At 42.8% G+C, this 23,743-nt stretch overlaps 2 protein-coding genes across 3 annotated transcripts in view; both read left to right on the top strand.

Annotated features, from left to right (window-relative positions):
- kif13a (kinesin family member 13A) overlaps positions 1–8,410 on the top strand; it is a 49,501-nt gene extending 41,091 nt beyond the window's left edge. For both annotated transcript variants that reach the window (XM_062985324.1, XM_062985323.1), the window contains 4 exons: positions 1,145–1,296; positions 2,119–2,250; positions 2,494–3,361; positions 5,334–8,410. In XM_062985324.1, coding sequence (XP_062841394.1) covers positions 1,145–1,296; positions 2,119–2,250; positions 2,494–3,361; positions 5,334–5,473 — 1,292 coding nt within the window. In that variant the 3' untranslated portion in view covers positions 5,474–8,410. The remainder of the gene's footprint in view (positions 1–1,144; positions 1,297–2,118; positions 2,251–2,493; positions 3,362–5,333) is intronic.
- A 906-nt stretch (positions 8,411–9,316) lies between these two features.
- On the top strand, positions 9,317–20,232 carry grinab (glutamate receptor, ionotropic, N-methyl D-aspartate-associated protein 1b (glutamate binding)). The gene is made up of 7 exons (XM_062985531.1): positions 9,317–9,426; positions 14,415–14,743; positions 14,849–14,961; positions 16,495–16,695; positions 16,848–16,976; positions 17,066–17,209; positions 18,881–20,232. Exons 2-7 carry the CDS (start codon positions 14,437–14,439, stop codon positions 19,028–19,030), a joined length of 1,044 nt encoding a protein of 347 aa, XP_062841601.1. The 5' UTR covers positions 9,317–9,426; positions 14,415–14,436; the 3' UTR covers positions 19,031–20,232.
- The last annotated feature ends 3,511 nt before the right edge of the window (positions 20,233–23,743 follow it).

Genomic DNA, 23,743 nt, shown 5'->3' with positions numbered 1-23,743 from the left:
GCTATTTAGAGCAGCGCTTCCCAACCTGTTTTGCACCACGGACCGGTTTCATATGAAATTTAATTCCACGGACCGGCGGGGGAGGAGGGACTTAATATATAATAACTATACTGCTCACAAATTAGCTTTTTTCGCTGCAACGAAATGCTGCTTCCACCTGGGGGTGATATGAGACGATAAACACCCATGTTTTGGAAATAAAAGCTGTGTTTTCATGGCTGATGTAGCGAGCTCTAATTATTTATTCTTTCTCTGCGGCCCGGTGATAAATGGGACCTCTGATTTAGAGAACCGGCCCCAGTTTGCAGTTTACAGTCTTTATTGGAAACCAAGAATGCATCATCAACAGGGGGCGCTGTACAGCACATACCAGAGATAAACAGTAGTAAGAGGATGTTGAGCATGTAGATTACATGTGAGCGCTTGCTGTGCTCTTATGGATGTTTGTTTTTATCCAGAAAGCAAAGGAACGACTACTGGTGATAAAAAGACGTTCTCTTTCCTCTACACCTCGACACACACACAGATCTCGTCACTGTTCCTGCCGAAAAACCTGCTATTCTTCGGTTCCAGCTGGGCACAAACTTTCCCGGTTCGGAACCTGCTTATTTATACTGAGAATGCACCAAATGGATCAAAATAAGTGCATGAAATGAAACGGAACCCGTTCCATGTTGGTCGAAAAGAACCAGTTAAAGCTCTCTTTGATTGGACATCTCGCTTATTTCTATTTTTTTAATCTAAGCCAGTGTTTGTACACATTTTAATAGACCCTCCCCATGTTCTTCTGATCGGACACCCCTGGACTATCTATGGGGGACCCTAACGGCAGTGGTGTACCGTAGAACAGGGTTTTAACAAAAATGGGGCACAGAAAAATAATAATAATGAAATAAACTTAAATTAAATAAATAAAATAAACGCGAACACCCCCTTGTGGAGGCTTTATGTTGCATGTTGTAAACCACAGTGGGACCAGATTGTACAGAGCAGAGACAAAATGTGGGTCGCTTGGAAAAAAGTTCGAAAAACCCTGCCTTAGCTACACTGGTGGCACTTTGGGAAGAATATGACTTATATACAGGTCTTTAATCCACTGAAGTGTGCATATACATTTGTGGCCCCTTTGTTTGTTGATTGGCAGGTTCGGTATCGGAAAGCCCGGCGTTTTTCAGCTCGAGTCCATTTAAAGCACTTTCACCTCAGCCGCCCAAGTTCCTGAAGTCCCTGATGCCCGTCAGAGAGGAGAGTAAAGCTAAACGTGCGCTGGAGAGTCGACCCCTGCTGGGGCAGGAGGTAAAAAAAAAATACCATCACTGTCATCTTCCATCCTGCTTTAATACGCCATCAAAACCCGTCCAGTTATTCACGACGTCAGTGTGGGACAAAGATCTGAGCATCATTTCATGCTAAGCCTCTAACCAGTCCTGCTCTTAAGCCGTCTTTCGGGCTCTGAAGTGACCCCAAAAGGCGCTTACCCTAAACCACTGGGTTGTTAGTTTGACCCTTGATGATGCCATGGCATTCCACCACTAACGGAAGCATGATGAGCACCAGGTACTTTCGTTATGTTTTCATTTGTGATCGTTCTCTCCTCATTATTCATCTGTTCATGGTCTGTTTATTTCACCTGAATGTGATCCTGTGAAACGCTCCTGAAGGGATGAAGGTCCCTGTTAAATCTGGTTCTTCTTTAGGGTTTTCAGACCTGGAACATGTAAAATGGCTTTGAGAAAATGTCCTGCGTAGGATACATACGTATATATCCTTTGCTATACGAACAAAATTGACTTGATCTGACTTGTGGTAATAACGTGGCTACAATTTAAGGTGGAAATACCATCAGTTTTATTACATTATTTAGGACTAGCAATTTAAAATGCACATTTTTTTAGGCTCGTCGCCATAACATTTCTCATACGTGATTATCGGCACACGCGTGTTATAACCCAGTTTCTCACGTATGCGCTGTATGTACGAATGTTCGGTGCATGTTTTCACACCCGAAGCCTCCCCCCCACCCCCACACCCCGGCTCACCTCTAACCCCACAGCTCCACCCTGCACCCGCCTGTACGCACATTTCTGCATGCTGTATGTGTGTGTGTGTGTGTTGCAGAGCATGCGCTGGCTAACGGAAAACTCTGTGTTGGGGCGGGGTGGTCTCTGGCTCCGCCCGCGGGCTCAGAGCGAGGGTCACTGCGGCACGACAAACCCCACCCACCTCAGAGTCGCACCGAGACACACTGCTGTAAGTGTCACACACACACACACACACACACAGAGAAAGAGAGAGGAGAACACACACACTGTGCACTGATCCTTTCAACACGAGCAAAAGTATGTGAACACGATCAGGAATCAGATATGACTAAATTGGGATATAAAAGGACCTAATGATGAACATTATAAATAAAATACTTTGTAGTTTCACCTGACTGGAATTAAAATGTTCTAACTTTGTTTACATTTCTGCTGGTAAATGATTGGCCAGGATTCAGAGGAGGAGGAGCCCGAATCGAACCGCGCCTCTGTTTCCGGTTCGGCTTCCCTTCCCCTCTCGAACCTGCAGCATTACGTCCCAGAGGACTTCGCCAACTTCGAGGTGTACAATGCCAGCCTGTGTGTGGGCGTGCCCTCTTCACGAGGGGACAGGGGGCCGGAGAAGGACATATCCCGCAGTCCCACGGCGAGCAGCTGCACCAGCGGCTACTTCTCCCACAGCGCCTCCAACGCCACGCTTTCGGACACGCCCTTCTCCGGGAGCGAGAGTTCGGACCGGCTGAGCACCGGCTCCAGAGATGCCACGGAGGTGCAGGAGCACACGAGAGGCTCCTTACACAACAAAAGCGCCCCGAACGAGACCGGTCACCCGGGTCCCACCCTCGGGCGCGCCTCCCCTCACCGGAACTCCCGCGTTCTTCGTCCCAGTCAGGAGTTTACGGACTTCAAAGGCGCCGGGGACGAATTCGGGGAGGACGAGCTCAAGCCGTTCGAGTCTGACTGGCGCGCAGAGGATGAAGCTGGATCCAGACCTTCTTCAAATACCGGTCAGAAGCCGTGCCACCTGCACAACGGAGACGAAGGCTCATCCTCCTCCTCGTCCTCCTCTTCATCCAGCGTGCCTCCTCATCCCGAAAACGGCGGCTCAGAAGAGGGCGCGACCCAGAGAAACGGAGCCATCATCAGCCCTGCCCGCTCCGACGAGAACGACGAGGGTTCGCCGGTGACCCAGCTGCCGGACTGGATGGCACCCGGAGAGCAGGTGTGGGTCGGAACGAGCAGCGGCGTGGTGCACTACGTGGGTGGAGTGGAGTTTGCCCAGGGTATCTGGGTAGGGGTGGAGCTGGAGCGTGCAGTGGGTGAGTACACACACAAACCTGCAGACAACAAGAACACACGCAGTGGGATCTGTAATGTACAGCACGTGGCCAAAAGTATGCGGACGCATTATTATAGAGTTTCCCCCCCACGCACACTCACACTTTCTGGCACCCAAAAAAAATAAGTGTGAATTTAAGTGTGTCCATTTACTTTTGTATTTTGTATTAATTCGCTTCCCCACAACTACTGAGATTTGAGTTCAAATCTGAATTCACATGTTTGGCTGTGTCTGAGGGTGGGAGGGCTGAAGGGATTTCTTATTGCTGCTGCAATTGCACCCTCTGCTGGCTGCTAATAATGGAGAGCAGTGCGTGACTCGTTAGCAATAGGTGTGGCTGAAACACCTGAACTCAGTAATTAGGAGGGTGTCCACATACTTTTGGTCATATCCGCTTGTTAAGTGTGACGTCACGCGTCATTTCCGGGGCCAAACGAACCTTTAATCGCAAACGCGAACAACTATGGCTAAACCTGTGAACCTTTATATTTATATATATATATATATATATATATATATATATATTGTAAGAGCCATATTGCACTAATTGTAATGTTCTATGTTTATTGTCATAAATATTTTCTGTGTGGTTAAAGAATACTTATTTGAGGTGAAACTTGGTCTTTCAGCTATTGATGATTTTTCCTGGTAATCAGTGTATGCTGTTATTCATTAGTCCTCTTCGGTGGAGCCTGCGGGGGGGCAGAATTGTACTGACTCTATATACCGACAATATTTATCAAATATACGAAAAGAAAGAGGACGTGGAGCAACAGATTTTTGTTTGTTATACGCCAGTTGCGAACATAGTGAGTTTTTATTTTGTTTTTATAAGAAACTTGGATTAACGGATAAGTCAATGTAAGAAGAAAGTTAAAATAAATTCTGTTTGTGGAAAACTTAAGGAACTCGTGTTGCTGTCGTTGGAAATTGGATTTACAAACATTACCCGAGTCATAAATGTCTAGTCCTTCTCAATAGGAAAAGGTCTTATTATATATATATATATTAGAAACATACATTAAGATACAAATAAGACAAGATGTGCAGTACACTAGTGCACTTCAGGTAATCAGAATATCATGAAAAGTTCAGGTCATTATTTCATGTCACCTCATCAAGAGGTAAGCGGTCATATTTTTAATTCATTACATGAAAACTGACATTTCTAACTCTTTGGTTTTACTTTTAATCAGTATAGCTTATAGTTTATATAGTAAAAATCCAGAATCTCACATTATTATATGAAATTAAAAAAAAAAAAAGCTTGAAACACGTGTAATGAATATACTACAATGACAGTTTACCTTTTTTACATTGAATTATGAACAAAAATATTACTTCATGATATCTAATCGCAAGGAAAGCGGTAAAAAGACAGTTGGGTAGTTTTTTTTCGACTCGGACCTGTTGAAGCAGTACGGCACACAGCACTGTGGCATATTGAAAATACGAGGGACTCAGACAACTTGGACCCGGATGTGACGTATCATAAGGTCGACACGTCACCACTTAACAAGCGGATAGTGCAGAACAGAACTGTCTTGTTATTAAATGTATTTAAAGCTTATGTTGTGTGTGCGGGACAGTTGTAGCCTAGCGTTTAAGGTACTGGACTAGTAATCGAAAGGTTGCTGGTCCAAGCCCCACCACTATTATGTTGACACTGTTGGGCCCTTGGGGAAGGCCCTTAAAGCTCAATTGCTTAGACAATATACTGTCACGGTGCTGTAAGTCGCTTTGTATAAGCAGTAAACTATGCATCCCCAGCCCACTAATGCTGGCATTCAGGGTTCAATCAGCCGGTGCAGACATGGTCAGACATGGTGCATTGTGCATAGTCAGTACAGGGAAATCTGACCCACCAAGACCCTGACCAGGATAACGCGATGGAAAGAATTAAGACTATTAAAGTAAATCATCGTCGTAACTGTGTTTGTCTCTCCGAGCAGGTAAACACGACGGCACCGTGCAGGGCCGGGCGTACTTCCGCTGTCCGAGCGGTCACGGCGTGTTCGTCAGACCGGCGTGTCTCAGCAGGGTTCCAACGTCCACGGAACCGGATCCCAAACTTCAGCCCGTCCTGCCGTAGAGACGAAACTCGGTCGTCATGATGTGAGAAGTGTGTGTGACGTTGGGGATGCGCACGTCGTGCGTCGGCGGCGTACAGTTCACCACCGTCGCTACGGAACAAACGCGTGCTGAGACGACCACATGTGCGCCGAGCCTGAGGTGTCCAGAACACGGGACCCTAGAAGACAGACGTTCATCTTCTGCTGAGGCTGAGTGTGTGACGAAACAGGGCGTCGGCACCGGCGGTTCTCAACCTCATCCTGTCAGGTTACAGCGGCGAATAAACTGCACGTGCTGCACAAATGAAAATATCTAATAATAATAATAATAATAATAAATGTAAAGTACACATGAGCAGCACTTTCAGTTTTAAAGGGCCGCAGGTTGAGAACCCTTGATCTAAAGTGTCCAAAATATCACAATATATCATTCAACATATTATGGGCACATACTCAGCACGGACACGCCCTGTTCCCCTCTCTCTCTCGTACCTGTGTATTTATGGCTATAGGACTGTTTTAAACCTGACGCCTGTTTGAATGTTAAATGCACACTTGCACAAACGCTTAAAAACTCAAACTTAGCTTCACATCAACTTCAGCTTCCATTTTGCCTGCTTCACCACCTCGAGCGGAATCGGACGTAGTGATTACGTTTAGCTCACGCTAACTCACGCTGAAACGCTGAATATGGAAAGGAGTTGAAGTTAAGGACGTACTACTGTTACTGACGGATTTTATCAGGTTACCAAAGCATTTTAAATCTGCTGTTTATTCTAAAAATTCTGTGTCTTCTGTATCGTGTGTGTGTGTGTGTGTGTGTGTGCGTGTGTGTGTGTGTGTGTGTGTGTGTGTGTGTGTGTGTGTGTGTGTGTGTGTGTGTGTGTGTGAGAGACGTATGCCAATATTCAAAGCTTGTGAGCCCTAATATCAGTGGATTTTATCAGCAGACGGAAGTACCAGTCAGGCCAGATTACCTGAACAGCTTTTATTAGAGAACAAACAAACAAAAAACATCTACTGATATTAAAAAGTAATACATTATTAACTACAATTTTTAAGAAATATTGCATTTACTTGCTGCTTTTGTTGGCAGGAATGAAATCTTATGAAACCAGAACCAAACTTGTCACGGCATTTGAAGTCGGCTATGACTAAAGGCTGTAGTGACAATATATTTGGTGGGACTCACCCCCCCAGTATTTAAATATGATGTTAGGATCCGTCAGTGTTCCCATCAATTCTTGATATGGCAGGAATGTTTTAGAGTGGACCCCCTTCTGCCCACCTTATTTCCAGATAGTATGACCCTGGACCCTAGAACTGGACACTACTGGACAAAATAGTCTGTGTTATTAGTGCACTAGTTCCCAAAAGGTGGATTTGGTGCTCTAAAATCCCCCAGGGTCCAATAAGTAAGTGTTAAATACTTGTGTGTGTACTGTTCTGGCTTCAGTATGTCATTTTACATTGTGTGATTGATTATTGGCACACGTCTGTGTGTGTGTGTGTGTGTGTGTGTGTGTGTGTGTGTGTGTCACTAAGTGCCATATTTCCTGCATAAAGGCCTCGAGCATTAACATAGTTAACATGTTAGTTTTCCCTTTTTGTAGCTTGCGGTTAGTTTGAAACAGGAAGATTTTCTGAGTACTGTAACTGTGGTAAAATAAAACCCTTGCACTGGAGTGACGTGTCCTGGACGCGCAGAGTCTCGAACCTTCCCGAGGTCGTCTGTGCTCAGTGGAAATCCGACACGTGAAGCACCTTGGGTGATGCCTTAATCTTGCCCGGCGTTTTTCGGACCGCGGGCTGAGCTCTCGGACTGCTGGGACTTTTAACCGAGGGCGTGTCGTGTCCGTGCCTGAAGTACCGACTCGAACCCGAACCTCTGTGTACGACCCGGGCTCGTTCCAGCCCGACGCTCCCTTTTGTTAACGTGTTTGACTAATGAGTTCTATTTTCTGACTTTGTAATCACTGTGTGCCAATGTTATGTATTTTATTTGACGATGGCTTGAGGTTTTGTATCACGATATTGTGTTCGAACGCGACTGCATGTTGTCCATGTGATGCTGCCTCTGAAATGATCCCAAACTAAAAATCCTAGCAAGAAGCTGCCAGCACACGAGCAATATGGTGTGGCACATATCAAGATATGTTTGAAATACTCATGCAGATGATCAGTAAATATTTTATTAAGGTCAGAATGGACAGACGTAGGCCTGGGAGGGACGGGAGACGAACGCGTACAGCTCTGTGGCCTTATCAGTGGTGGGGAATCATTGCTGTTAGAGATTATTTTATCTGAAGAACTGTGGATGAAGATGTGTTTTAATGCTGTAACCCTGTGTGTGTGTGTGTGTGTGTGTGTGTGTGTGGATGAATGATGGATGAGGGTGCTGGGAGACTTTGGGAAGAGAACCACGCTGCTCTCCTTCATCAGGAGTTGTACATAAAGCTGTAATGAACATATATCATGTACAGAACTGTATTTATACTGTATCTCAACAAATGTACAAAACCTGGGTACACAGAGCTTCTAGAATACAGAACGTTTACAATATAAACACTCTCTCTCTCTCTCTCTCTCTCTCTCTCTGTGTGTGTCTGCTTTGTGTTTGCATTAGTCTGTTATTACAGCCCACTACCTCTGAGATCAGGGTTTAAATCTCAGTCTTTTACAGTCATCTGTATGTATGGTAAATCTGCACTTGCTTTATCTTTATATAAACATTACATTTAAATGTATTATTAATAAATAATTGTAATTAATGTGTACATTGTGGTCTTCTACGATCACAGAAATAGTCGGGACGTACAAGGGACGTACTACACCAGTACACATCAGATGTGCACCACAGAAACGACCTGGTTGATTAAATGAGGGGGCAAATACTTTTTCACCAAGGTGATATAGGTATTGGATACCTTTGTTCTTTAAATAAATGGTTATCAGAATCATGTTTTATTGGCCAAGTATGCTCACACATTTACATTTTCAGCATTTACCAGATGCTTTTATTTAAAGCGACTTACAGTACTGTGACAGTATATTGTCTAAGTAATTGAAGGTTAAGGGCCTTGCTTGAGGGCCCAACAGTGGTAACCTGGCAGTGGTGGGGCTTGAACCAGCGACCTTTGGATTACTAGTCCAGTACCTTAACCACTAGCCTACAACTGCCTACACATACAAGGAATTTGTTTTTGGTTACACAGATGCTTGCAGTGCACGAAAAATACAATACAGACAATCTTATTCACACAGCTCACTCTCTCTAACACACATTCATACACCTCTGTACACATAGAAAACATTGTAAACATCAGCATGCGCACTTCACAGTGTGGGTTTAAGAAGGTGCAGTTTTGTGCAATATAAAAACTACAGAAAATAGAGAAATATATAAATAAGAAATGGAAGTGAATGTGAAAAATCCTGTGTATGCCATTACATGAATTAAATAGATAGTTTTTACACTGTTATGTGTCTTAACATGTACTGATTGTGCATTATACAGCTGGTACAGTGAGTGCTCAGTGCTTCCAGGTGGTACCGGACCCACTGAGACTCTGACCGTGGGTTTTAATAAATAAACGTAGGCGTAGGGTACGATCGAGACCATAATGACACCGTTACCGAAGACTCGACAAGTACTACTGAGCGTATAAAATGCTGGATGCCGTCCACCCTACTTTGTGCACCCTATCTAGTGCACTACTTTGCTGTTTTGGGGAGGTATTTGGGACACTAATGGAAACGTAATCCAACCGCACGTCTTCGTTTAATCTGTCAAATGACGTCATGCGACCTACTGGTGGCTCGACCACCCAATCACAGCGAAGGTGGGCGGGGCTTGTGGGAATACAGACGGTGAGACAACATTAGAAGAAGGTGCCGCGTCGAACCTAATTTAAGGATTTTTTGTGTTTATATTTGGAATAAACGACGGATAACGACGCGAGGATATAAAGCAGTAAGTCTTCTCTTAATAAAGTCTCATTCGGATACCGTGGGCCGAATATAAAGTTAGTTTTTGATCGAATGAAGCTTAGTGAGGTCTTAAGTTTCGCTCTGAGCGTTTAGCTCGTACCTGAACTGCAACGTTAGCTTAGCATAAGCGAAGAAACAAATAACGGTCAAAGACGCTTTATGCAACTGACTTACATTTAACTGGGAAAAACTAAACTAATAATGAATAAAATAAACCATATCTGCATCAATTCATTTTACAGGTAACAGATGAAGTCAAATAGATTTATTAGAGGCGGTGCTGATTTCAGTCGTTTATTTTTATGTGACTGAATAATTGGACCGAATACATTTGAGTTATTTTTTCTGATGCGTCAAATATATACACACTAACCCGGATGGTTAATGTGCTGGTGCTGACAGTTGCATGTTGGCATGTTCTCTCAATTCCTCTTTACTGGGACTGATTTATAGCTGGTGGTTTCTCTGTGCTCATGATCAGAATAAACAAATCTTGAATGGTCACATGTATTCCAAGAATTACCAACAAGACAAGCTGATGAATCATAGCCGACACTGTCCACAGTCCAGCGAGCTTTACATTTCCATGGGTTGTTCTCTCAATTTCTCTTTACTGTAACTGATTTATAGCTGGTGGTTTTATGATAGAACTGAAGTTTATGAACTATGTATTCCAATCAATCAGTCACAAAAAAATAAAAAACAGGACAGTGGTGGGTCAGCGGTTAAGGTACCGCAGCCAAGTTGTCGCTGTTGGACCCCTGAGCAAGACTCATAACCCTCAGTTGCTTGAATTGTATTATTTCACAGTTGTAAGTCACTTTCAATAAAAGCATCTGCTAAAAGCCATAAATGTAAACTCATTAAATGTGTAAGTTAACCTTTAACCTTTAGAAGCACAGCTTTATCTCCAGCCTGTTTTATAAGTGAAACTAAATGTCACACCTGAACATGTGACACTGGGGGAACTCCTACAGATCTAAAGCATGAGGTTTGTTTGTTTTAATTGATCACATTTTCTGCATTGAGACGTCAGCATGACGATGCAAAAACTAGTTTTAATTCTCAGGCTGAATTCAGGGTCTGGGTGGAGGGAATTTTAGTAATAAATGCATGTATTAATGGAGCGAAACGCTTTTGTGAAGTAACCACACGATCTGAAACTCACTGTAGAAAATAGGTTTGTGGTTTTTAGGTGTTTGAGTTTTTTTCTCCTGTGTGGCTTTTGAAAACTGACAATTGTACAGATTGCTTTCAAACGTACTGGTTTGATTGTGCAGGTGGTTTAAATAAACTAATCCTGTTTTTGTAATGCACACATTCAGCAGGGAGGAATCCGACTGTGTGGGATTCCATTCAGAATGTAAAATGTGTTGCGTCACATCACCGGGAATACAGTTTCATTTTCTATAGAACAGCTGCAGCACGAATGAACTCACACGCTCTTCCTTACAGTGTTTGTTTTATTTGACACAAGTGTGCAGGTTTTAATTAGATAGACAGACAGACAGACAGACAGACAGACAGACAGACAGACAGACAGACAGATAGATAGACGGATGGACAGACAGACAGATAGACGGACAGATAGCTAGACAGATAGATAGACAGACAGACAGACAGACAGATAGATAGATAGACAGATAGACAGACAGATAGACAGACAGACAGACAGATAGATAGACAGATAGATAGATAGACAGATAGACAGATACATAGATAGATAGATAGACAGACAGACAGACAGACAGACAGATAGATAGACAGACATACAGACAGATAGACAGATAGACAGATAGATAGACGGATAGACAGACAGACAGATAGATAGATAGATAGACGGATAGACAGACAGACAGATAGATAGACAGACAGACAGACAGATAGATAGATAGATAGATAGATAGACAGATAGACAGATAGATAGACAGACAGACAGACAGACAGATAGATAGATAGATAGATAGATAGACAGATAGACAGATAGATAGACAGACAGACAGACAGACAGATAGATAGATAGATAGATAGACAGATAGATAGATAGATAGACAGATAGATAGATAGATAGATAGATAGACAGACAGACAGACAGATAGATAGATAGATAGACAGATAGATAGATAGACAGATAGATAGATAGATAGATAGATAGATAGATAGATAGATAGATAGACAGACAGATAGCTAGACAGACATAGACAGACAGACAGACAGACAGATAGATAGATAGATAGACAGATAGACAGATAGCTAGACAGACAGACAGACAGACAGACAGATAGATAGATAGATAGATAGATAGATAAAAGTAATAGTACACACTACAGAGATTCACATTATACAAACAAGTATCTGTATAACCACAACACACTACAACAGCAGGACCTGAGGGTACATATGGAGGTGTTATTTCGGGTTAACGTTGTAAGGCTGGTATAGATTATAAGTTACAGCTGTAAAATATAAAGTATAAAGATAATTATAAAGTGAACCACACTGCAAATAGAAGAAAATGTGCAGATTAATGTACATAAGGTGCGGAAGTGCCTGTCCGTGCATGTGCACACAAATGTGAGCACACACACGTGCTCACCCACATACATAGATGTACACGTACACGTGCCACAATTCTGTGAACACACTTCTCTGTCACAGTCACAAGTGATTCCAGCTCTATTCCGACCACCCTTCCGGCTTTCCTGACCAGCTTGTCCAACCGTGTTGCTACCCTGCCGTCACGTTCTCTTACTCAGATAAATCAATAGTACACAGAGGTTGAGTGTTTAGTGCTTTGTAAGGCCGGTACAGCAGGATTTAAATGAGGCTATAAAAAGCTTACTGCTAACTAAGTACACACCAAGACCATAATAATTGCTTTTCTATGTGTGTGGTTGTTAGGACAGGTAATCACAGGTTACACCTGATTCATCAGTTTAGGTTCAGTGTCAAACACCATCACGGACAGATTATCTTCAACATTTGTTCATTCTTTTTCCCTTAAATCACCCTGTACATCCTGGACTAGGCCCCCTGTGCATCGATACTCGCATCTTGAAGCAACCAGCGTGTTTTTTAGGACGCATCAGAAAATAGATCAAATGCTCGGTAATCTGCTCTTAACGAGAAAAGAAAGGCTGAGCCCGTCTGTGGCTCCTGTGTGATTCCACTCGATTAAATCATGCAGGACGATTAAAAAAACAAAAGCCGAGCTGCATGTACTGTACATGAATAAGTGATGTGCGCCTCTAGCACCTACAGTACGGGAACTTACTTTGTTTGTTTTTTAATGAAGCGTCATGATTACGAATACTGGTGTATGATGAATTATTTAGAGACGCTGATGTTGTGCTTCAGTAGGTTCATTCCCTAGTCAACAGGTCAGCTGACCTATCCAGCCCTAATGTGTTTTTATGCATGCAGAGAAGCGAATGTTATGGCAGATTCTGGTTAAAATCGGGCCAATTCTGATCGGTTTTGCCATCCCAGTACGACAGGATGATATTGGCTATGATTTAAATAAGATTCTTGTTGTTTTGGTGATCGCCTGCGATAGTGTAATGCTGTAACAAGCACATTGATTGTAACTGGGACTTTGTAATCCTCAACATTTACCTGCTTTATCCCAGTAACTAAAACTCAGGCTAGATTACCGTTTACATTTTCAGCATTTAGCAGACGCTTTTATCCAAAGCGACTTACAGTACTGTGAGAGTATACAGTCTAACCCAGCCTTTCTCAACCGGGGTGCCGTCAAAAATATTCTGACGTTACTGATATTGAAAATTAAATACATTTAAAATACAAAAAAGTCAACTTATCATGAAAATGTAGACCATTAGCCGCCTCAAACATCAAAACTTGTCTCACACGCCCCTTTCCCCCACGCTACAACGTCAACGCGGGTTGCGTGCGTTGCCTATAGTGATGAGTCGTTCGCGAACGATCCGATTCAATTGAACGGCTCTTTAAAATGAACAGAAGGAATATATATATAATATAAAATATTATAATTTTGATTGTTATTATTTTGCACTGTTTTTATTAATATTTTATTCTATTTTATATTTTTTGCACATGTAACTGTTTTGTATATATTTGTTCTTTTTTATTGTTATTTTTATTATTTCTCTCTAACTTGCTTCGGCAATACGAACGTCCTTATTTGTCACGCCAATAAAGCTTCTTTCGAGTTTGAGTTCGAGAGCCGTAACCGAGCTACAGAGAGAACATGCAGACGATGAGCAGTGCTAGTGGTATAATGACAAATAATTGAGAAATAAACTATAAACTTGTTTAATGATGTTAAATCTGATTGGTTCATGGCGCGTATGTTTTAAAGCAGAAACAAACACGGGTACATCTCTGCACAAGAGAACTTAATGCAATGCAACCACAGTACGTCTCTTCCCTGTAGTGAGTGTTTTTGTGTGTTAGCGGTCCGAGGGAGGCAGAGTGTAAGTTTTTTTAATGCATTTTAGACTGGGGTGACTTCAGAATCAGAATCAGAATCAGAATACTTTATTGATCCCAGAGGGAAATTGCAGTTTTTTACAGTAGCACCCATTTATGTCAAATAATAAACACTCTACTCTCTTACAACAAAGAAAAAAGAAGAAAAATTTAAAGTTAAAAAGTTATATACACACAATTAAATAATTAAAATGCTTGAGACTTGAGGTTTTGAATACTTTTCAAGGGTGCCGTGACTGAAAAAAGGTTGAGAAACACTGCTCTAAGCAATTGAGGGTTAAGGGCCTCGCTCAAGGGCCCAACAGTGGCAACCTGGCAGTGGTGGGGCTTGAACCAGCAACCTTCGGATTACTAGCCCAGTACCTTAACCGCTAGGCCACAGCTGTCCACAATTAAGCCCACCAAGCTTCAAGCAGGTAGCATTAGCTTCAGAGAGGCGCATTATATCTGTCGGGCACTCGCCGTCGCTTTTATAACACGGTGGATCTTCTTTTCCAGCTCGCTCGATACCGACCCGGCCATGGCACAGGATAAAAGTGGATACGTCCCCATCATGGACAACTCCCCGCCCCAGAACTACGGATACGGTCAGCCGAACCCCGCCGGATTCGTCCTGCCTCCTCCAGACTACACCGTGATGCCCGTTGGACCCGTTGGCCCCCCCTTTCCACCTCCCGGTGCTTTCGGGCACCCCATGTATGGTCAGGGTGCGCCTGGGTATCCGCCGGCTGCTCTTCCAAATATGAGCCCTTACGGGCAGGCACCTCCGAATCAACCTCCCTACAACCCCGCGCCCCCGAATCCAACTCCGTACCAGTACGCCCCGGGTAAGTGCTCCTCGCTGGTTAAGACCGGTTAACAGATCTTATTCCCACGCGTATCGGTCGTATCGGTGAGCGGGTGAGTTAAATACTTTGCTGTTTTGAACTCAGATCAGCCAAACGAATTCCTTCGGAGTGACGAGCCGCCACCGGACTACAGCAACGACGAGATCATGATGTCCGGGTTCGATGACAAAATCATCAGACGCGCGTTCATCCGCAAGGTAATCGGACTCGGGCTCGGATAGCTCACAGGACTGTAAAGTATGCCTGTGGGAATTTGTGCCCATTCAGTCTAAAGATGACGGCATTTGTATCTGTACGTTTCGGTTCATTGCAGAGCTGTTAAGTGGGGCTGAGCTCAGGGCTGTGTGCAGGACACTGGAGACACTTCATGTCGTTATAGAGCTTGCTGGAACATGATGCTTCCCTAAACTGTTGGAAACATTTAATTACCTTTATATAATTGATTTATTACACCTGTTAGCAACTGGTGTGGCTAAAACACATGAATTCAGTCATTAAAATGGGTTTCCCAATACTTGATGTCCATATAGTTTATGTTGACTATATAACAGTGGTATAAAGGTGGTACCGCGGTACCTCGGTATACGTCCTCAATCCGTTCCAGATCCTTGGACTTATACCAAACGAATTTTTCCCAAAATGATTAATTTGTTCCCATGGAAAAAATCCCTATTGTTATTGGCATATTATACAACAGTCAGTTCCGACCGTACAATCTGATTGGTTGAGAAGCGTTCTAACCGTGCCGATATCGGTGATAACGGCGCGGCCTTTTCACACCACAACTGTATTACTCCGCTGACGCGTCGCCATTAACGACGAGCTTCATGCACACAAACGCACGCGCACGCAGGCGACACCGAACTTTATTCCCGATCACGTTTTAAATCAGTGATCTGATACACAATTTAGTGCACTGTGTAGGGAACATTAATGTGTTTGTAACACGAACAGTTAGCAGCTCCTAGAAGTTCTGTTATCACCCATAATCCTTTGGTGTGTGCGAGAGGTTTTTTATTTCTTTTCTTTTTTTTCCTGCGGAGGTTCTTGCCTTCTTCTTCTTCTTGTTCCTACCTCCCTGAAATGAATTTTTTCAACTTGGGATGTCTGCTTTGTAGTGTTAAACTTTATATTGGTTGTGGAACTACTTTTTGGCGGAAGGTATTGTCAATATCGAAGCGTATTTATTATGAAATTCAGGGCTTCTTTGATTTATTTTCTTTCTTTATTTTGTAAAAACTGTTGTATAAAAGCAATAGAACACTCGAGGTCGTGCGTTATCGTGAATAACATCACTCGTGCCTGCGACCGAATCACAGCCGTGATGTTATTCGCGATAACACACGACCTCTCGTGTTCTATTGCTTAATTATACGTTGATGTGGTGGTATAAAATAATGTATAAAACGGATAGTTCCCGGTCCTTAAATCTGATTGGCTGAGCCGCGTTCGAAGCCGTTGTAAAATCCCCGATATACGCGCACCTGTGACCGCCTCACATCATTCCATATTAATACGCCACTGAAAAGAAAAAGTACAAACTTGGTTGAGGACTATTTTAAGTCGTGTACTATACATGGAAACGTCCAGATTAATATAAACAGTAATCCTGATCATGAAGCGCGCGTTTCGCCCAAGAAATAGTGTAATAGTTTGTACGCGAGGGGGGCATTTATAATTCCTGTGTGCTTTTTAGGGTTCCACTTACCGGTTCTCTTGTCGTGTTTCAGGTCTTCCTGGTCCTGACGGTGCAGCTCCTGGTGACATTTTCCGTGGTAGCTCTGTTCACCTTTCAGCGGGACATCAAATTATTCGTGATTCGTCACAGCTGGACCTACTACGTCTCGTACGTCGTCTTCCTCGTCCCGCTCATCGCCATCAGCTGCTGCGGAGACTTCCGGCGCAAGCACCCGTGGAACCTGGTGGCTTTGGTAGATCCTCCACTGCACATTGGAACTTATTTCCAACTTATTTATTTGCACTAGATGTAGTGAAATGATATAAATGAAGGTATATTATGTAAACAGATGTTGCCAGCCTGATGTTATAACGGCATTCACGGTCTCTGCCCTGTGAATTTCAGTCGGTTCTGACTCTCAGCATGTCCTACATGACCGGTGTGATCGCCAGCTTCTACGACACAGACGCCGTGATCATGGCCGTCGGCATCACGGTCGTGGTTTGCTTCACCGTGGTGATCTTCTCTCTGCAGGTCAGTGCTTTGATCTGTTTGAAGTTTGCACCCATGGATAGCGGTACGAAACTCGACCCCGCTCTGTTTTTGTGCTTTCACCCCCACAGAGCAAGTACGACTTCACTTCCTGCGCTGGAGTGTTGTTCGTGTGCGTCATCGTGCTGTTCATCTTCGGCATCCTGTGCATCTTCATCCGTAACAAGATCCTGCACATCGTGTACGCCTCGCTGGGCGCGCTGGTCTTCACCTGCGTGAGTCTGCACCTGTATCTCCTCACACGAGCCGTCCGGGGGCGCCCTCGAGCTCTGGTGAAATGTGCGGTCACTCAGAAAGACAGAAAGCGTGAATGCGCGTGTGTTTACTGTAATTGCACCTTTACAGATTTGTCACCATTAATGATCTCAGGATATTAAACTAAGGATTTTTTAAGGGGGGGGGGGCAGGGGGTTAGGGCAACATGACACTTGGGGTGACGGTGGGTAGTGCTGTCAATTCACAGCAAGAAGGGCCTGGGTTTAATTCCCCATCCGGACAGCCAGGGTCCTTTCTGTGCAGAGTTCACATGTTCCTCCTGTGTTTGTGGGGGTTTCCTCTGGGTGCTCCGGTTTCCTCCCACAATCCCTCAAGTCAGGTCAACTGGAGCTGCTGGTGTGTGTTTGAGTGAGAGAGTGAGCGAGAGAAAGAGAAAGTGTGTGTGTGTGTGAAAGAGTGTGTGTGTGTGAGACAAAGTGTGTGTGTGTGTGTGTGTGTGTGTGTGTGTGTGTGTGTGTGTGAGAGAGAGAGAGCAAAAGAGAGTGTGTGTGAGAGAGAGAGAGAGAGAGAGAGAGAGCAAAAGAGTGTGTGTTTGAGAGAAAGTGTGTGTGAGAGAGAGACTCCCTGTGTCTGTAAGAGAGAGAGAATGTGTGTGTGAGAGAGAAAGTGTGAGTGTGTGTGTGAGAGAAAGTGTGTGTGTGTAAGACAGAGAGTGTGAGAGAGAGAGAGAGCAAAAGAGTGTGTGTTTGAGAGAGTGTGTGAGAGTGTGTGAGTGTGTGTGAGAGAGAGAGCAAGTGTTTGTGTGTCTGTGAGAGAGAATGTGTGTGTAAGAGAAAGTGTGAGTGTAAGACAGAGAGTGTGAGAGAGAAAGTGTGTGTGTGTGTGTGTGTGAGAGAGAGAGAGAGAGCAAAAGAGTGTGTGTTTGAGAGAAAGTGTGTGTGAGAGAGACTCCCTGTGAGTGTGAGAGTGTGTGTGTGTGTGAGAGAGAGAGCAAAACAGTGTTTGTGTGTCTGTAAGAGAGAGAGAATGTGTGTGTGTGTAAGAGAAAGTGAGTGTAAGACAGAGAGTGTGAGAGAGAAAGTGTGTGTGTGTGTGTGAGAGAGAGAGAGAGCAAAAGTGTGTGTTTGAGAGAAAGTGTGTGTGAGAGAGACTCCCTGTGAGTGTGAGAGTGTGTGTGTGTGAGAGAGAGAGCAAAAGTGTTTGTGTGTCTGTAAGAGAGAGAATGTGTGTGTGTAAGAGAAAGTGAGTGTAAGACAGAAAGAGAGTGTGAGAGAGAAAGTGTGTGTGTGTGTGTGAGAGAGAGAGAGAGAGAGAGCAAAAGAGTGTGTTTGAGAGAAAGTGTGTGTGAGAGACTCCCTGTGAGTGTGAGAGTGTGTGAGAGAGAGCAAAAGAGTGTTTGTGTGTCTGTAAGAGAGAGAGAATGTGTGTGTGTGTGTGTGTGTGTCTGCCATGTGATGGACTGGCGACCCGTCCGGCGCGTTTCCTGCCCGTCGCCCAATGAATCGGACCCACTGCAACCCTGACCAGGCTGAAGCAGTGGTATAACAGAGAATGACTGACAGAATCTTTATAAATAATCATTTAATTATAATCATAATAATGTTTGTTCGTAATATTATTTGTTAAACTCGTTTATAAATCTTTGAGCTGAACCGTTGAACCTGTTGCAGTTTCTGGCGGTGGACACACAGCTGCTCCTGGGGAACAAGAAGCTCTCTCTGAGCCCTGAGGAGTACGTCTTCGGAGCTCTGAACCTCTACCTGGACATCATCAACATCTTCCTGTACATCCTGCAGATCGTGGGCAGGAGCCGGAACTAAATCCGGATCATAGATAAAAATATATATAAACACACGAGTCTTCATGTCCGCACACCGACCCCCCACGTCTATCCCATGATTCCAAGCGGCTCGGTATAAAAACATTCATATTTCTGCACTTTGTTTTTCGTCACACACGCGTCTGAATCGGAACCCGGAGCCGGCACGTTAGCACGTAGCGAACAATCACGATTGCAGTAAACAGGATCGTTTGGTTAAATATTTCCCCAAATATGGTGTGTGATGATGCTGTAAAGCATGCAAGCCCATCGATCTCATCTCTATACAGGCAGCGATCGGTTCGTCTGCTGCAATTACGACCTCTGCTGGCTGATCGAAGTGGTCGGTACTGCACACGTCACAGGAGTGCAGCAGTAGAGCCGCAGTGCGATCAGGGAATTGGATACGACTACATTAATCCCCAATTATCATTACATGAAAGGTATTAAAATGAATATTTAAAAATGGTCCCTGGTAATAAACGTGAATATTTGAGTTATAAGAAGTAAACAGATATCAGTTCTTGAACGTTTTGGACCCAGTACTCGGCTCCGTGGCTCCGGTAGTCCCAACAAACCAATCGTAGGGCACAAATATCCCACGGCACCTTCCCGGTCTTGGTGATGTTCTAAAAAGTGATTTGCTCGTTTTGTTTTGTAACGTCGGTGATAACGAGATGATAAAAGCAGTTCTGTGTCGATTTACTTTTTTGTTTTGCTAAAAAAAGATAAGAAACTAACTTTAGGCAGCAAGCGTCTCGTCTGATTGAGCACGTGTGAGTAAGTCTGGATGCTTTTGATTTCCTTTAAACATCGTTCAGATTATGTGAAGCAAAAAAATGACCACTTTTTAATCCTGAGCTTTTAAAACTCTGATTCTTTTCTACTTCTGCTGTGTTTTCTTTAGATAGATAGAAATGCTGATGTAGTTCTAGAACAGAACGTGTATGTTTTCGTTTTGTCGTGTCGTGTTACTCGTTATTTACTCCAGTAATCACTTCTTGTGTTACGTTTGATGAACCTGATTTCTGTAGAATGATAAAGATGTTTAGTTTAATGACGGTTGTTGGATCAGCCGTGGTTTAGTTCCCTCAGTTTCTCTTCTATTCCAGATAGTAATCTGCATTCGTAATGTCACTCATACCTCCAGTATTTTCATCTAGAATTAATTAAAGGTGGAATAAAGAGGATCTTTTTCCCGTCTCTGCCTGATGTCTGTGATATTTTTATGGTTTTAAGTGTCCGTAAGTCAAACTGATGGATGGAGTTTTCATGTATGTATTTTTACTGATGCTTTTAGGCAGATTTTAGCTATCAAACCTCAACAATACAGAATTATAGGATCTATATAGAATCTGGGAGCAATTAAACCCAAAAACGGAGGATCCTGAGAACAAAAACACTCGGATCATGAGCACACACGTGTTCCGTTTCCTTTAAAGAAAGTACTTTACTTTACTCACTTGAACTATATCCACCACCTGCATGCATACTATATATAATTCATATCTTGTTCAATACTTGTACAGCTTGGACTTTATAATAATTATTCTTAATTTTAAATATTTAAATTCCTTATTCGCTTTTCAAACTTTTGTACATCTGTGCATTAATAGCCTCAAACAATAACCTGTATATATTAAACCGATGGTGCTAGAATATGTGTATTTACAACTGTGAGGGATGATACACCTAAGATTTTCACTCACCTTTCACACCTGTGTTAATGTGCCGTGACAATAAAGTGATTTGATTTAAAACTTAAAACGAAAGGTAAATAACAAAAGAACTTGGAATCACAGAACCACAGGAACATATTTGTTTTTAAAATGACAAAGCAGTTACTCATTAAACATTACTGATCATCTAAGAAAAGGCCCTGAAAAAGCAAGAGCCCACACAGGAACAGATGCACCCGTCATCAGGGCAGTGTTAACAACATCTAGGACCCAGGAACCAGAAAACACTGAAGTCCTGGAACCATAAGATGCTTATGCTGCCTTCAAGTCGTGTCGGAAATATCGTATTTACGAGATGAGGGCACATGAACGGCAACTCAATGTCGTATTTACCAGTGGGAAACTCGGATTTTTCGATGAGCCCCGAGTTTCCGATGTGGGGGCGTGTCATTAACAAATGCCCCTACAGTAAACGCTAAAAGTTTTGAGCTTATTAGTGGTAGATTTGCATGTTAAATGTAAAATTCAAGCTTGTATACAAGTTTTGTACACAACGTGCACTTGTTCTGATGAAGAATAGCAACAAAGCTGATCAGAAGAACCCAAAAAGTGTTGCCTCATGAGCAGATATTTTGTGCACAGATATTTTTGTGTTGTTTACGTACATTCATCCAAAATAGAGTTCCTGTTTTTGATTATACAAAAATAAAAGCATAAACAAAAGGAGTTTTGTCATGGCGTCCATTTTTACCCGACCAAAAACCACTTGAACGCACATCATGTCGTAATTACGACCTCCGAACTCGTAAGTAGGAACTTCCGAGGAGGACTTGAAGGCAGCATTAATGTGCAGGGCTCTGGATCAGGACCTGAAAACACTGTCAAATACACCGGGTCTGTTTTGTGAGCCTAAATGTTGTAAGTTGTAATAATTTATTTAAAATATTTATTAATTTTACATATTTAATCACTAATGTGATCTTCATAAATGTATTTTCTTAATTGCTCATATTTATCCTAAATGTATTTTTATGGACAGTATCGTTTCCTCTGTTCAGAGATCTGAAACAGGTGAGTTAGAGGTAATACAGGTGTGTTACAAGTGTGTGTGTGTGTGTGTGTTATATAAATAAACTGCGTGTTATAAAGTCATTTAAGATGTGCAGGACTTGAGGAACTGAGAGATTGGGTAAAGTTAAACCCTGAGGTTATGAGAGCAGCCTGGTTCTGCTCCTCCACACCTCTCAGAGCCAGCAGAGCCAAGGGAATGGGGAGTGTGCTCGGCCTCGTGAACGCGCACAGATTGGTGTGTGTGCGCGCCTGACCTAATAGGCTTCTTCCCGATAGAACGAACTGAGGAAGAGAAGCTGGGGTAGAGGAAAGTGGAGCAAACTGAAGCTCGGGTCCCGTTCTACCGGAGGAGATGATTCCACTCCAGACCAGGACATCAGAAGATCCCGTAACTCGCGTGAACACACCGATATTTACGCGCCTTTTCCCGGCAGGACTGACACGTGTTTCCTTCCTCGCGACTCTCGGTCAGGTAAGTAGCTCAGGTGAACTTCGCTAGCTCGCTGGCTAAGCGTTAGCCGCCCTGTGCGCCTGTATTTCAGCAGTAAAACGCAGCTTTTAAACGTTCGCGATTCAGGTTCTGGTTGTTGAACCGCGCGGCGGAACCTTTCATGTTTGAAAATGAAACATTGTATCGATTCTGCGCTTTGAAGTCGCAACAATGTATCAGTTACGCTGTTCCTCAGTGACGTCAGCACCAGCCGCTGTGTGTCAGCTCCTCAGTTCAGCTCCTGTGTGATCGGTTCATTTATTTATTTATTTAATCATTTATTCATTCATTTATTCATTTTGTATTTATTCATTTATTTATTCATTTATTCATTCATTTATTTATTCATTTATTTATTTATCTATTTATTCATTCATTTATTAATTTATTTATTTATCTATTTATTCATTCATTTATTAATTTATTTATTTATCTATTTATTCATTCATTTATTCATTTATTTATTCATTTATTTATTTATCTATTTATTCATTTATTTATTCATTCATTTATGTATTCATTTATTCATTTATCTATTTATTCATTTATTCATTTATTTATTTACTTATCTATTTATTTATTTATTCATTTATTTATTTATTTATTCATGTGCTTGATCAGTTCGGTTTCAGTCTGAATCAGTTTATCAGTCCTTGTGCTAGTAAACCCCACACGCCCTTTTAACTCCATAAATAATTCTTTAACGAGCTCAGCTACTCAATCAGACGAGCAGAATTGTGTCAGAACTAAACTAACCTTCTCAGTTTAAGATACGATTCCTTTATTGATCCCCATGGGGGGAATTCGAGCGTTATAGCAGCACATAGTGAATACGGTTATAGAAGATAAAACAGAGTAGAATAAAATAAATACAGTAGTGACAAATTACAGCTACACAGGGAGACAGTGTGAGGACAGTGTGTGTATTGTGCTGCTGTTACAGTCTGAAGCGCTCCGTCTTGCTCTTTAGTGGAATAAGCTTATGACTAAATGAACTCGTTTATCCTCCTAGACTGTCCAGCTCCAGACCCTCCACAGAGCTGCTTTCCTCACCAGCTTATTTACCCCATTCTTGTTCTTGCCAATCTAATGAGTCTAAATTCTTAAATAAATATGTTTAACAGTCAGCTAACAGTTTGCTTAGTCGTAATGATTATCCATTGTGCACTAAATGTACCCAGCAGATATACACACAACTAATAGTTGGTTTAATGGTTCATTTTACTAAACCAGTTGTCCTCAAAGTGTGGTATGCAGGGTGACCCTAGTCAGTACCCCTTTATCATGGTTTTAAAGTAGATGTTGCAAAGTTTTGAGAAGGGTTGAGATTTGTATTACGATTTTAAATTCAGCTGCCCCCGTATTCGTCCCCACAGCAGATCTGGTCCACAAACCAGACGTGGCACAGTTTTTATGTCGAATGCCCTTCCTGACACAACCCGCCTATTTCTAACCAGGATTAGGGCCAGCACTG

Source organism: Trichomycterus rosablanca, chromosome 23 (genome assembly GCF_030014385.1).
Source record: "Trichomycterus rosablanca isolate fTriRos1 chromosome 23, fTriRos1.hap1, whole genome shotgun sequence".
Classification (NCBI taxonomy): Eukaryota; Metazoa; Chordata; class Actinopteri; order Siluriformes; family Trichomycteridae; genus Trichomycterus; species Trichomycterus rosablanca.
This window is presented reverse-complemented; position numbering and strand designations above follow the sequence as displayed.